Source organism: Balaenoptera acutorostrata, chromosome 14, assembly GCF_949987535.1.
Source record: "Balaenoptera acutorostrata chromosome 14, mBalAcu1.1, whole genome shotgun sequence".
Classification (NCBI taxonomy): domain Eukaryota; kingdom Metazoa; phylum Chordata; class Mammalia; order Artiodactyla; family Balaenopteridae; genus Balaenoptera; species Balaenoptera acutorostrata.
Window position 1 is genome coordinate 1,441,324 of NC_080077.1, and position 14,280 is coordinate 1,455,603.

The window sequence follows — 14,280 nt, forward strand, 5'->3', positions numbered from 1 at the left end:
TCAGGAAGCATCACCCGCTCTGAAGCCGCTGGGAGCGGGCGCTAGTGCCCCCGGCCAGTGCCCACCTCCTAGCTGGCCAGGCTGGGCTTTGCGGAGGCACCGTGACCCCAGACGGTGACAGCGGCCTGAGTAGGGTGGGGAAGAACCTCAGCCTTCCCAAACCGCAGACTCCTAAAGCGAATAGACGAGAGGGTGTCCGTGTATCACGGCTGAGGCCAACACGGGTGTTTCCAAGGGGGACTGTCACACAGCACACGTCAAAGGACAACCCACTCCGGGCCCTTAGAGCTCACGTTTCCGGGGGCAACCGTTGGAGGTGTGGGGCAAAGCCAGAACGCATCTCTTTCCCCAGAGCAGGGCAGAGACGCCGACGCAGCACCCACCTTGCACGCTGCCCGCCCGTGGACCCCAGCGAAGACCTGGGTCCCTGCAGAGCCCTGCACGCCCGGTGCACTGCAGTGTCCGCACAGGGGCCCACTCAGCGGATACATTATTTACGTGAAATGAACAATGAGACAACTGAGAGCCCTCCGTACTCTCCTGACGGAAAAGATAAACAGAGTCCGCCTGCCCACGCCACGCCCCACGGGCCATCATGGGGGCCCTCCTGCTGGGTGAGCAAGCCGCAGGGTGGAGGGGAAACTCCTTTCCTCAGTCACCCATCTAAACGTCACTCTCTTCTGCAAAATGCCTTCACGGGAACATCTGTGCTTGACCCAGAGGCTGGGGGCCGTGGCTCGGCCGGGTGGACGCGCAGTGAGCCATCACGCTGGCCGTCGGGACCTGCTGGACGGGTTACCGACCCGAGGAAACGCGCTGCACGGGAGCCTCCGTCCCGCGTCTAGAAGGGACAGCTCCCTGGAACGCGGCCCCTCCACCCCCTGAAGGGCTGAGGGAGGAGCCCCCCGCCCCCCCCGCCCTGCCCTGGGGACCTGGGGGTGTGGACTGCACGCTCGGGCTGTGTGTGCTGGGTCCCGTCACAAGGGCAGAGCTAAGCGTGCAAAAGGAGCCCGGAGCGCACGGGAGGAGTGATGCCAGCGGGCGCGCAGACGGAGGGCGTCGGGGGGCGCGTGCAGGTGGGCGCGCGCGGGGGCCGGGACGACGCCGTCTGCGCGCCAGGAGCTGGGCCCCAGCGGACCCAGCAGTGACCCAGACTTGAGAATATTTGAAAAGCAAAGCGCGCCTTCCCAGGAGCAGGGATAGGAGATAAGAATGTAGGTAAGACAGTGCGCGGTTTGCTCGGGGAGCAGTCTGAGGTCTGAGAGGGCCAGGAAGAAGGGTCTTGGGGGAAATGAGAAAGGGGACAAGTGGGGGGTCAGGCTGGAAGACACAAGAGGGTCCGTCCCCATCGCTCGTCCGCAGCCACCGTGGGAAACGCCCTTGTGTCCCCACTCCTCCAGCTTTCTCTGCCCCGTCCCCTCAGCGTGATGAAGGATTCGAACTGAAGGTTTAACGGCTGACAATGGCTGTAGGCAGCACAGGTGCATTTTAACAGGGGCCCGGCTGGGTCACCCAGGTGAGCACAGACAGTGATGCCAGGAGCCCCCATGTCTCAGTGGGGCGGAGGAGGTGTCCCCTCTCTGAAGGACAGTGGCGAGGAGCATGGCCGGGGGTGGGGTGGTCAGGTGGCATTGCAGTTCCCATCCTCAGAGACCCTGCCCATGCCGTCTGGGCTTGGCTGTAACCGCCTTCTCCTCCTCTGAGATTCGGGGATGGGAAGTGCAGCAGGCCCACTGGCTTGCTGTGTCGGCGGAGCAGGACAGAGGCGCAACGGTGCATGTGAGGTACCAGCACATCGTAAGCACAAGAAACGTTAGCTGCTCTTACCATTATCACTGTTGTTCCAACTAACAAAGAAAGTGCACTCTTCTTTAATATTCTAGATTGGTTTAAAGGAAATCAGGCAGAAATCTAGAACCTATTTAATGTACCACAGGGCAAGAGTATCAGTTTAATAAATAGAGATATAAATTAATTTTATATAATTAAACAGTGTGTCACAAAATCTCTTGTCTGGTACAATTTCATAATCAATTTTTATAACTTCTATAAATAGAATGATAAAATTGAATATAATAAGATGATTCAAGAACATAAAGAAATAGACACTGTCAATTATATATTAATAGAAAAAAACTGAGTCACGCATTCTTAAGTAAAATGCAATTTTAGGTTTTTGTCACTTAATGTATATTGAATCATATAATGAAAATGATGCTTTTCCTGCATAATGAACCAACAGAAGAATATTTCATTTATATTTATATTGAATTTCAATTACTAAAAGTTTAGCAGTGAAACTGTCATGGTATGTAGATTAGATCAAACTTTTAGTTATTTATGTATTTATTTTTTGTTTCATTTAGTTTGCTTTAGATAAGAACGCAATGATACTATCAAAGTGGCTGTGGAACACGTGGAATAAATAAACATGTGTTGAGTTCCTATCACGTGTAAATTTTCATAGACTCGGATTACTTTGTTTCCTTTACAAGGAGGTCCCTCCTGAAAACGACTATCACTTTATGCTCCAAAGTACATTTGCCCATACCCACACGGCCTCCCTCACTACGCGTGGCAATCATACTCCCCATGTTTGGTAACGTAAGTAATATTATGTTATTTTAGTGCAAACTTGGGGGAGGGGGGAATAGTACTTTTAACTGATATAAAGAAACACCAGAGAAAAAAAGCAATGCATTCTCAGTTTGGCTTCTTCTATAAAGGAACACAAAAGAGTACCAACAAACAAGGTAAATTTTTAAAAACACAGAATAACAAAAAGTCACAAATTATTTATGTTTTGTTAAATAAATGTGTCTACTTCTACCAAAGAAGATTATTACTAAATAAAAATTAAGTACAAACAAAACTCTTCTGACGTTGAAATCTCAGTGACAACAGTGGTCATTACGTAAAATCTATGATTGTTTGCCATTTTATCACTAAACTTAATAAAGTAAATACTATATTTAACATCTTAAAATACTAACTAGGGCTGACTTTCTTTGGACCCTCAGAAAGAGCATGTATCTGGACAACTGGCATTAAACACAGATACAACCTCATAATTTCATGCCCCATGTCTACAAGTCAACTCAATGTCACCTTTTTGTGTTCTACACATTTAGGCTGATTTAAATCAAATTACAGTGTAGGGTAACTTACGTAAACTGGAATTTCCTGAAGCAGTATTTTCAGTCCCACTAAATACTGCAAGTCTGCACTGTTTTTATTAGTTAATTATAATTGACAGGTCATGTAAGGCCTGAAAATCTGGTAATAGAAAGTAATGGGTGAAATACAAACGTACTTGTTCTGTGAACTTATACGGAACTAACTCTGTCAAACCCTGAATAGCTTCCTACTGACAATTAAAACTGCTTTTTAAAACAATGTACATTTCCAATGACATTTTTACAATAATTTTATATTTGTTTCTCAAATTAAGTTTAAGTACTGCCACATTGATGCCCCCCTGAGCATCAGTGAAATCCCCTGAATGTCAAGGTCCACCAATAAATCTGAAACATTCAATGTTTGAACTAATTTCCCATGTACTAGTCTATATGGTACAGAAGCAAACCAAATTAGGTAACTTTTGGAAATACAGTGACAAGATTGAACAAAACTAACTCAGTTTCTAAAGTTCACAAGAGAAATGTACAGGTTAATATCTTTATGCAATAGGAAAACTTACCCATAATGATAATTTCTGAGAAAAAAAATGTTAACTATTCTATAATATGTTCTATAACTTACCATATTTAATAAAACACTCAAATTTGAACTATATTTTGGTGGGCAAGCCATGGCATTATTTGCATGACTCATTGGTAACCAGGAAAAAAGATGTGCTCTGCATGTAGCTTCTAGAAAACAAGACCACTTTCCAGGTCCATTAACTAAGTCACATTGGGCTCCTTTTTACCTGAATTCTTATTGGTTTTGTTCTGTCGACTTTTAACTTGTTCAGTCCAAAGCGTGGGGTATCGTGATGCAATATCTAATGAACCAAAACAAAATGATTATTTTAATTCATCATGAAAACACAAAGTCTCTCAATTAAAGATTTCAGCAGTCTAAAAGCCCCAAAAATCAATATAATCAGTAAACACACATTGTAGATATTTTTTAAAAATAATAAAATGATTATGTGCATGAAACAAAAGGAAACGACAACATACATTTTTAAAAACTTTAGCATATGCCTTTTCCTTTCTTTCTTCGTCCAAAAGTATAAATAAAAGTGATATGAGTCCAGACAGGCTCCACTGGAAAGAACAGGTTTTGGCAAAAAGTCCCAAAGTATAAAAACATATCCTTGTGTGGTAAAGAGGGATATTCATGTAACACACAGGGTCTTCACTCAGTTGAAAGATTCAATACAAAGTGCAGTATGTAAAACGTAATTTTTGCCTACAACATTCTGGGAACAGATCTTTGGTAGTAATATTAACAAATGTAACTGAATATTTACGGTGTGATCAGTATACCACGTGCCCGAGAACCACACTGAAGCCGGACCAGCTGGTCAGACGCGCCTTTGTCATCTATCGGCTTTGGGGCGTCGGACAAGTTCCATCTGTGATATGGGGTTCTGAGGGCTCAATGGGCTCAAGTAACACAGCCCATGGCATTTAGTGCCAAGCAAAAGTTAGTTATTATGATTATCCTTGTTATTATTATTTTCAAAGCACGATGTCATCCTACCCTTTGATCTTTATTTATTATGTGCATTCCTTACACTTGGTCTTCAAACCTGACCCCTTTCGACCCGAGAATTGGTGATACAGTGGCAAATACCTACAACAATGTATTAAAGGCTAAGAGTAGGCAATCCATCCTTCTCATAACCACAAAATTCAGTAAGCCTCCGAAACATCTCTATACATGTGACTTCACAAAACTGGTCTTTGTAAAGGTGGTGATCACATGACATGAAGGATGAGCGGGGGAAATGACATATGTTAGCGCACCCTTTGGAAATATATATTTCATGTTACCCAGATAAAATTTCAACTCAGAGACTTGGACTTAAAGAAAGGCCTCTGCGTGTGCTGTGTGAGAGCACCACGGCAACACTCAGGAGCCCTCAGGAGGGATGGCGGGGCCTCATAAAGGTGGGAAAGGCCAACCCAGCCCGTCCCGAACAGTCCCCGCAAGAGGACATGGCTGCACCCCCAGGCCCGCGCCCGACCCCCAACACAACTCCCCACCGACACTCACCTTCCTCATCTCCTTGAGGTTGTGTCTCCAGCGCTGGAGCTGAGGCATCATCTGAATTCAGAACGGAAAAGATTTGCAAGGAGACTACAATTATGAGAGTAAGTGAAGTAAGTGTGCATACAGGATGGACCCTAAGGATTGCATACACCCCACGATCCACCAAACCCCACCCCAGCACTCAGTAAACCATACAGAGGCTCAAAGCTCCAAACAGACCTCAAGGGGAAGGGTTAGGTGTGACGTAAACCATTGGAGCCAACCGGACGGATGAGGGAGGGACGGCAGTAATGGGGGGACTGGGGGGGGGTGGGGGTCTGGCCTCCCTGCTGTGCCCCTGTGTCCCAGAGTGGAAGGCAGGGATGGAGACCCAGGCGCCGGACTGTGCCCCGTGGGTCTCTCGACCCCTCAGGCCTCCTGTGTCGACACGTGAGAGGCCGGTGGGGAACCGGGTGAGAGTGTCAGAGGACAGAGGGACGAGTGTGCATTAGAAAGCTCTATGCCATTTCACTGAAAACGTTATTCCAAGGACACAGTCTTTATGGAATTAGTTCAAAAACACTCGTTGGGTTCCCTGGTAAGCAAGCTTCTAGAAGCCGCCCAGGCAAGGGGGCCCCAGCCAGGGACGCTGTTACAAGGCATACTGTGGGGGGGGGGGGCTCTCGAGAACCATCCTAGTGTTTTTATTCGTGTGATTTTTTTTTTAATAATTTCAGAATCAAAATACAGCAAACAGTGGTAGAGAGAAGGAGCAGCTACATGGCCTATGTAGCTAACTGTGACTCATTACTGTCTATCCCAGCTATCTGAAGAGTAAAAATGAAGTTTCCCATAAGTTCTCTTCAGGGGAAAACCAAAAAGAATATTTTAAAAATTCTTTAACATTTAACTATCTCCAGAAAAAAAGCTTGTTATCTGTCAAGATACTGACAAAATGTAGCGTCATTTATCTGAAATAGCCAAGTCAAAGAATGATAGTAGCAATAAACTAGAAGTATTTTGCTATTGAATATTCTATAATCTTCTTCCAAGAATGAAATGGGGAACATATTTAAAACATATTTAACATATTTGAAAGTCTTAACAGAACATACTGAGAAAAGTCTTAGCATATTTAAACACCCTTTGGAATGACAACCGTAAAGTACATAGCTAATGTTGCACCTTTTTGCTGAGGCCTAAGCAGACCACCACTTTGGGGCCAGCAGCCCCAATCTGATCCCTGGGTCCAGGCCAGTCCGAGTTCTCAGCCGAGCTACCCACGGCGAGAGGTGACGGGGGGGCGTCCCTGAGGGACAATGATGGGTGCCGGTCCCCACGCCTCTCCCTCCCCCGCCCCTAATGCCAGCACCAGAGGCCCCCACACTCCTGCCTTGGCCGTAGGCCCCCGGGCAGCATGATCCTCTCACCCACCACCATGCTCTGGCCCCTTGAGAGTCTGTCCCGGTGCAACTAGCCCACAGGCACCTACTGGGCTCAGCCTTCAGAAAATGAAGCAAAGTCATGGACAGCTTGGTGCCTTTCACTTTCCCTCCAGGGGAGTTTGTTAAATGTCTCTTTTTAAACCAGCTTCGTTACTTATTCTCAGGTATTTCCTCTGACAGGCATGTCCGTAGATCAAGGGGCTTCAGTAGAAGGAACGTGTTCTTCCCTTAAATCCACTTCTGAGCCCACGTGCCAATTGCCCGGGGATTTTTTAAGTATTTTTACAGTGGATTCAACCTGTATCACCGTGAACAGGATTGGGTGCGGGCGCCTGGAAGAGTACTTCCCTCCGCCTCCCTTTCAGCATCTGACTCCTGTTTCTCACCACGAACATGTATACTTCCTCTCCTCTAAAACATACCAGAATGCTCACCCCAACTTCATCTCCCCCTTTCCACACGGAAACCCTGTCCCGAGCCAGTGTCCTGACCCCACCTGCCGGTCCCTCTCTCACCTACGAACTGGGCTCTTCTCCCCACCTGTGAGGGTCTCTGCCCACGCCACACCTGCCCCAGCTTTCACACCCACTGTGCTCCACTCAACTCCTCCTCCTCTGTGAAACCGCTCCAATTCCGCCCTCGTCTGCGCCCGCCCTGCGTGCTGTCTACACAGCTGGCATTTACTCGTGTGCCAATCTGTGTGGATCTCATGGATTTATCTTAATGGTACAAAGACTCTACAATCTTTCCAGGGCAAGGACAGTGGCCACCGTGATTTCAATACACACTTAAAAGACCTGGGTTGAATAAAACTGGGGTCTTTTGACTTCATATCACTTTTCTCTATTACTGGTTCATATACTATAACCTACCTCAGGAAAAAAAGTACTTAAGATGTTGGTACATTATTTTTATTTCATCTTAAAAATAGATTCTGACTTCACAGGTTGATATAATATAAAGACAGAAAATGTGTCATTGGGACTAACGGGTGACAGCTGAGGGAAGGGCAAAGAGGTCACGGAGGGCTTGCAGCGGCCAGTGGAGATGCTCCAGGAGCCGTGGGATGATTTCCAAAGGAAATGCTCCCTGCTCCGTCTGGTTCTTGGGGTACTGGTCCCAGAAGGAGTGACTGTCATAGATGGAAACAGCCACCTTCTTATGAAGAACAGCAGACAGAGCTCCATTAGTGACCTCCGACAGCTGCTATGCTAGAGGCTCGTGCCAGCCCTGGAGTCCTCTGCACAGATATAGACCCGGGATGATCCTAACACCGTCCACAGGTGGTCCCAACACAAGCCACGTCTAAGAAGCCCTGACGCAGACACAAGTGGGTCACCCAGCAGGTCACGTGACCGGCACCTGCCAGGTCCCAACAACCCTAAGGGTCGAATAAACGTTTGCTGAATGAATAAATAATTAACAAAGGGCTTCAGCTCTCATTACCATCACTGATATACATTGACATTTTAACTTGAGAAGTTATTTTAAGGCATAGATTGGATTCACTGTAGTAATATATCAAGGAAGTTCATTTTAAGATAGTTACCTGTTTTTCCTGTGCCTTCCCGTTGGGGTAACTTTTCATTTATGGAACCTACAAGAGGAAAATAAGGGATAAAATTATTCTTGGCTCTCAAATGGTCATCAATAATTGTTACACAAACATTTTATTCCATTTTGATTAATTCACAGGGCTTTGTCACTTTCTAGTTAATTTACACAAGCTACCTAGTGCCCTGGGGTGACTCTGTCATCTGAAATCACAAGCCCAAAACTAGGAAATGTAAGATTAGCTCCTATTTCTCTGGTTACCTGGCTTGGGTTGTACATAAGACCCTCTAGGGTACAAAATATAGCAGTTTCTTCACATGAAAAATATCATACTAACCTTTTTAACATACATCACTATGTGGGGATAGTTGAGTGAATTAGATTTTTAAAAAGTAATAAAAAATTATCCAACTAAAGATAAATAAAAACCCTGGTTTCAGCTGAATTCTGATTTATGGAAAACTGAGGAACCATCTTTTTGTAAGGGGTGTACAGCAAATACGCTAAGGTTAACTGAGTAATTTATAACAAAATTTTAACAATTATATTACACTGAAAGGTTTACATTACAAATAGGAGGCCTTGCTCTGCCCTCCCCATAGACTGAAACCGTTATGACACCAACATTTTCCTCACCGTTATTACACCTACACAAAGGAATAAGCAAATTCTGTTCAGCATTAATTTGGAGTTTATCTGCCCGTCCAGTTCAGAATATTCCATCCAGGATTCATTTAGAATTCCCCTAGTCATATGCTAGCAAGACTCCACAGCTAAAACATCTCATGAAATAAAACTTGAAATTCATTGCTTGCTTTTTTCAATTTCGAATATAACATTAAAATACAGACTTGTATTTATACTAAAGATATAAACTTTAGGACATTTTGGAATGTTTATCTTGTCTTGGAAATATAATGGTTCTATAGCAGGAAATGTTCGAGCAGTTCGTTGTAGACGCAACCCTGAAGGACGGGGCAGGCAGTATAAGTCAGGGATGCTTTTCATCCTCTCCAAACGTTGACAGAAATGACATTGAGGGCGTGGGTTCCCCTACACTCAGCCCAGGGGTTACAGGAAGGAGCAAGATACAACAGTAGACACTAGGTGGCCTGAGTGGGGTTCTACAGGAGACACAGCCTGTCCTCCCCACCCCAGCTGCTTGTCTGAAATACCTGAATCATAGGCATCTGGAAATGCAGTTTGGTCAATAGGTAAAAAGGACCAGATTTTCCTGGTGCATCTATTTGCACAGTATTTGATGTGCTCCCCAAAGCAGCTGTTGGTTATTTCCCAGCTGTGGCTGGTACCATGCAGTGAAATGTCACATGCTTTCCAGGGTCAAAACACAGGACTTTACTTCTGGTGAGAATTCCCAGGGATATAAAGTGAGCTCATTGTGTGGCCTTCTGACAAAGCTTTCAAGATCCTACTTTGCTCATTTCTCCCTTTGTAGCATCTCTTTACAAATCCAGATTTCTTAAAGGGCTTAAGTTTCTTAGTCATTGGTTTATTTTTATCATGTGTTTCTGCAGAGAGTCAAAAAATGTTTTCTATTTTGACTGGGAAATGACAATATTTCAGTAATATTTCTGAATACGACTACGTAGGTTTTACTCTTCTGAGCTAAATGCAAACATCCCAAATAATAATTAGAAGCCCCCCTCCCCAAGAGAGCTTCTCGATTGAATCAAGATAATATTTTGTAACCTAGGGCCTGAAGTCTCCAAGCTGCTGGTTCACGCTCTGATTAGCGGCTGAGGTCCGAAGACAATATTGAGCGAGTATCTACCTGCTCCCTCGGCTCCCTTTCTGTCTCTGAACCAACCAGTGTGCGGCTTGCTCACCAGCCACCGCCAATCCAATCCGTGTTCACTTAAATAAATCTGCACGGAATTAATTCCATCTTGTTCCTAAGATGTAGAAATAATTTTAACATAGAACTAAGCATCCCTGGACAACCTGCTCCAAATATTTTTTTTTTAATTTTTACTTATTTAAATATTTATTTATTTATTTATTTCTGGCTGTGTTGGGTCTTCGTTTCTGTGCGAGGGCTTTCTCTAGTTGCAGCGAGCGGGGGCCACTCTTCATCGCGGTGCACGGGCCTCTCACTATCGCAGCCTCTCTTGTTGCGGAGCACAGGCTCCAGACGCGCAGGCTCAGTAGTTGTGGCTCACGGGCCCAGTTGCTCCGCGGCATGTGGAATCTTCCCAGACCAGGGCTTGAACCCATGTCCCCTGCATCGGCAGGCAGACTCTCAACCACTGCGCCACCAGGGTAGCCCGCTCCAAATATTTTGCTGCACAGAACTGGGGCGGGGGGGGGCAATCCCATCAGGGCACGTACTTCCTCATCCAACTGCCTCTGGACCAGAGCCCCTCCACGCCTTCCCGCCCAGCTTCCCCCAGCTCCCTGTCCTCAAGGACTTGGGGGACAGGCGGGCATCACTCTCCACCAGCAAAGCCGCTGGGCAAAGGAGAATCCAGGAACCCAGAACCCCAACGCCACTCTTGTTCTTTCATTACATCTTTCTGGAGGTAAGAATTCGCTGAAGAACTCCCAAGAGTCGGAGCAGGTGAGATTCCAGGATGCAAGCGCAGAAAGGGAGCCTAGACATAGGAGTGTGGATGGCAGTCAACAGCTCTGCAGACCTTGGGCTGGTTGGCTGAAACTTCAGGCAGGAACCCTCTGCCCCTCAGATTCCTATTTCAAAGGACACATTTGAATTCCTTCCCTTTGTGAGATCTCATCCCATTTAAATGCTATTTTAAAAGGGTGGCTTTTTTAGCAATTCAGGTATGCATTTCTGGTGGAGGAAACCACAGAAAGACAATGTGAGGGGACTGTCTACGGTCAAGGGGAAGAATAATGAGCCCTGTGGTCCTGAGTCCTGGGTTCAAATCCAGCTACACTCAGCAACGCCCGCTTGCTGCCAAAACAGTGCCAGGCAGGGTGCAGTGTTTGCTGAAAGGGTTGGTGGTCTAAGATGAGCCCTTTCCACAAGCACTCAATGCACTTTAGAAATGAGTAAGGGGCAGAGGGGCTGCAATGTGTGCAGCCAGAGGAGCCCTGAGAGGGTTTAATGAGGTCAGCTCACTGCAGGCAGGCACTTGCTTAGCAAGTAGATTGCTGGTCCTTCAGAGCACAGTTAAACAAGCTGCAGTGATTTATTCCTTTCTGGAATCTCATGTCCAGGAGCAGATTCGCAATGTCACGTGGCTTTGCTTCAGCCAGAGGGAGAGAGAGTGAGACAAGAGGGAGAGAGAGAGAGAAGGGAGGAAGGAAGGAAGGGAGGGAGGGAGAGAGGAAGAGAGGGAGAGGGAGAGGGAGAGGGAGAGAGAGGGAGAGAGAGAAAGAGGGAGAGAGAGAAAGAGGGAGAGAGAGGGAGAGAGAGAAAGAGAGAGAGAGGGAGGGAGAAAGAAAGAAAGAAAGAAAGGAAAGAGAGCGAAAGAAAGAGGGAGGGAGGGAGGAAGGAAGGAAAGAAAGAAAGAAAGGGAGAGAGAAAGAAAGGAAGAAAGGAAGAAAGAGAAAAAGAAAGAAAAAGAAAGGAAGGAAAGGAAGGAAGGAAGGAAGAATGAAAGAAGGAAGGAAAGAAAGGAAGGAAGGAAAGAAAGAAGGAAAGAAAGAAAAAGGAAAGAACAAAAGAAGGGAGAAAAGAATGAAAGAAAGGAAGAGAGAAGGAAAGAAAGGAAGAGAAAAGGAAAGAAGGAAGGAAAGAAAGAAGGAAGGAAAGGAATGAAAGAAAGAAAGAAAGAAAGAGAAAGAAAGGAAGGAAGAAAGAAGGAAGGAAAGGGAGTAGAAAGGGCAGAGAGGCTACAATCCTCCGTATCTTCTGGACGAGCATTTCTCTTCCTGCTCCTTTGAGCTGGTCGCTAGACTGTTGACCCTGGGCTCTGAAAGCAGAGGTCCCACAAAGCTCTGCACCTAAACCAGGTGTCACCATCCTTCTGGGCCCTTCCTGCAGGGTAAGGACTTCTGGCTTTTCTCAGGAGCTGTCTGGTTGCTCTGCTTCGGACTTTCTGGTCAGCACCACGTGCGGATGACGTGCATAACCGTGGTGACTGTGTGTTGTGGGAAGAGGGCAGAACGTGGGTGACAGAACGAACATCACTACCTACCAGCTCTGTGCCCTGGGCAGGTGCCCTCACCTGCCCAAAGCTCAGTTTCCTCATCCGTAAAATGGCAGCGTGGGGACCTCCCTCACAGGCTGGAAGAAGCCAGCAGAGAAATCAACACATAAGAGGCCACAGTGAATTTTCACTGAAAATATTTCAGGACACTCAGGTATCTGCGTGTTGTTAATTCCTCCTGTAGCCTCTCTCTTCACGTATGTGTATTTTGTAGGTCAAGACGGTAACAGCCGCTTGCAACCAAGAGCAATGCTGTCTCCACTCAAGAGCAAATGGTTAAAATGTGCAGCCACTGGCAGGAGACCTGCGTGACGTCGGCCTCTCTGTGGCCACTTTCTTTCATTCATTCATTCATTCATTCAACATGTTCAGCACGAAAAAGTTCCATCTACTTTGGAGTGATAGGCACTAAACAGAAATTATTCAAATAATTCATATTACAACTGTGTACATAGTCTATACAGTTCCTTCTGTGTGCTGGTCATCATTCTACAAACATCACATACATTAAGTCATCTAATGATGGCAGCAACCCTGAAGTAGGTGCCACTATTATACCCATTAGACAGATGAGGAGACTGAGACCCAGAGAGAGGTGTAACAGCCCAAGGTCACTTGGCCAGTAAGTGGCAGATCCAGGGTCCATGCCTGTGCTTTTAGCCCGCAGGGGAACTAACTTGGTCTGAGCAGTCAGGGCTGGCCTCCCCAAGGAGGTTGGAAGGAGAACCCCCATGAGGCAGAAAGGACAGCAGAGGGGAGCCGAGAGCACAGGCCGGCAGTGAGAGGAGCACGGCAGGTCTTAGAGCATAGCCAACGTGCGGGCTCCAGATGGCTCTCTGTAAACACCATGTCTGTGTCCTTCTACACACATCCTCTGTCTGCAAGGACACAGGCAGGCTCTCCTCTCACCTCGGCCTCTGCAGAGACCAGTGCGTGGAGCCCGCGTGTGGAAGGCCTGGGCGTAACCTGAAGGTTAATGCAACCCTGGCCATTCCTGACAGCACTACTTGACTTCAGACCTGCTTACGCACTCCTGGCTGTGGACAGGCCCAGGGACTGGAGAGCAGAGTCAGAAAAGGGCCCTGCCTGGAACACGTGCTGGGGATGCGAGGGCCAGGCGCCGAGTTCACGTTGGAGCCAGAGGTCCTGAAAACAGCCCGGGCCACGGCCCTTCTGTCGGTGCCGGGGGCCGTCCTACAGTTGAACCAGCATGTACAGTGGGGGCCATTGGGGTGACTTTGCCCCGCAGTTTACTTCCCAACGTTGATGGGGATGCAACTCAGTTAACGTCTGGGTCAAAGCAGCTGAAAACCTGGGAAGTCCGAGCACCACGTGGACCTTCAGAACGGCATCAGGGCAGCCCCGGGGCCGTGCGCTGCCCCGGCCCCTCCCCAGCTGGACCCCGCTGGCCGAGTAAAGTGAGGCGCCGCTCCGTGACCTCGGGCACCTCGCCCCACTTCTCAGCCACCTTCACTGTTCACTCCCATCCTCACCAGCTTTCCCCCTCGCCAGAAACCACCCACAAAGCCAGAGCTTTTTACCCAGTGCTTCGGACACAAGCAGGAGCCTGCCCTCTGCAGTCAAAACCCTTGAGGACACACTCCGGTGACCTGGCTGTGACCAGGGCCCTCCCTGAGCCGCCCTGCGAGGCCAGAGGCCGGGGCACGGGCTCCAGGAAGGTGCGCCCAGCCGGGCAGTGGGTGAGGCAGCCTGACCTACAGGGCAGCAAAGACAGGATCATCTGGAGTGGGCGCCGGGGCCCCTGGTCCCTCTGCCTCCAGCGAAGCAAACGGCCCCGGGGGCGGGCAGTGGTCCCTCTGAGCTGGACGGGCGTCCCCTGGAGCACAGCCGGCCGGCCCAGTTGCAGAGGCGCGTGCCTCCCCGGAGCCGACGCTGGGGCTCTCAGGCCGGGTCCCCTCCAGACTGCCCACCCGGCCCTGTGC

At 47.7% G+C, this 14,280-nt stretch overlaps 1 protein-coding gene across 2 annotated transcripts in view; it reads right to left on the reverse strand.

Moving 5' to 3' along the window:
• The window catches only part of SMOC2 (SPARC related modular calcium binding 2), a 157,297-nt gene that overhangs the window by 77,096 nt on the left and 65,921 nt on the right, over positions 1-14,280 (reverse strand). Inside the window, exons 5-7 of one of the 2 annotated variants that reach the window (XM_057528059.1) lie at positions 8,200-8,247; positions 5,230-5,280; positions 3,932-4,006 (exon numbers count right to left, since the gene is read on the reverse strand). In XM_057528059.1, coding sequence (XP_057384042.1) covers positions 3,932-4,006; positions 5,230-5,280; positions 8,200-8,247 — 174 coding nt within the window. Of the gene's footprint in view, positions 1-3,931; positions 4,007-5,229; positions 5,314-8,199; positions 8,248-14,280 lie in introns of both variants that reach the window. The other variant, XM_057528058.1, reaches the window with a different exon arrangement.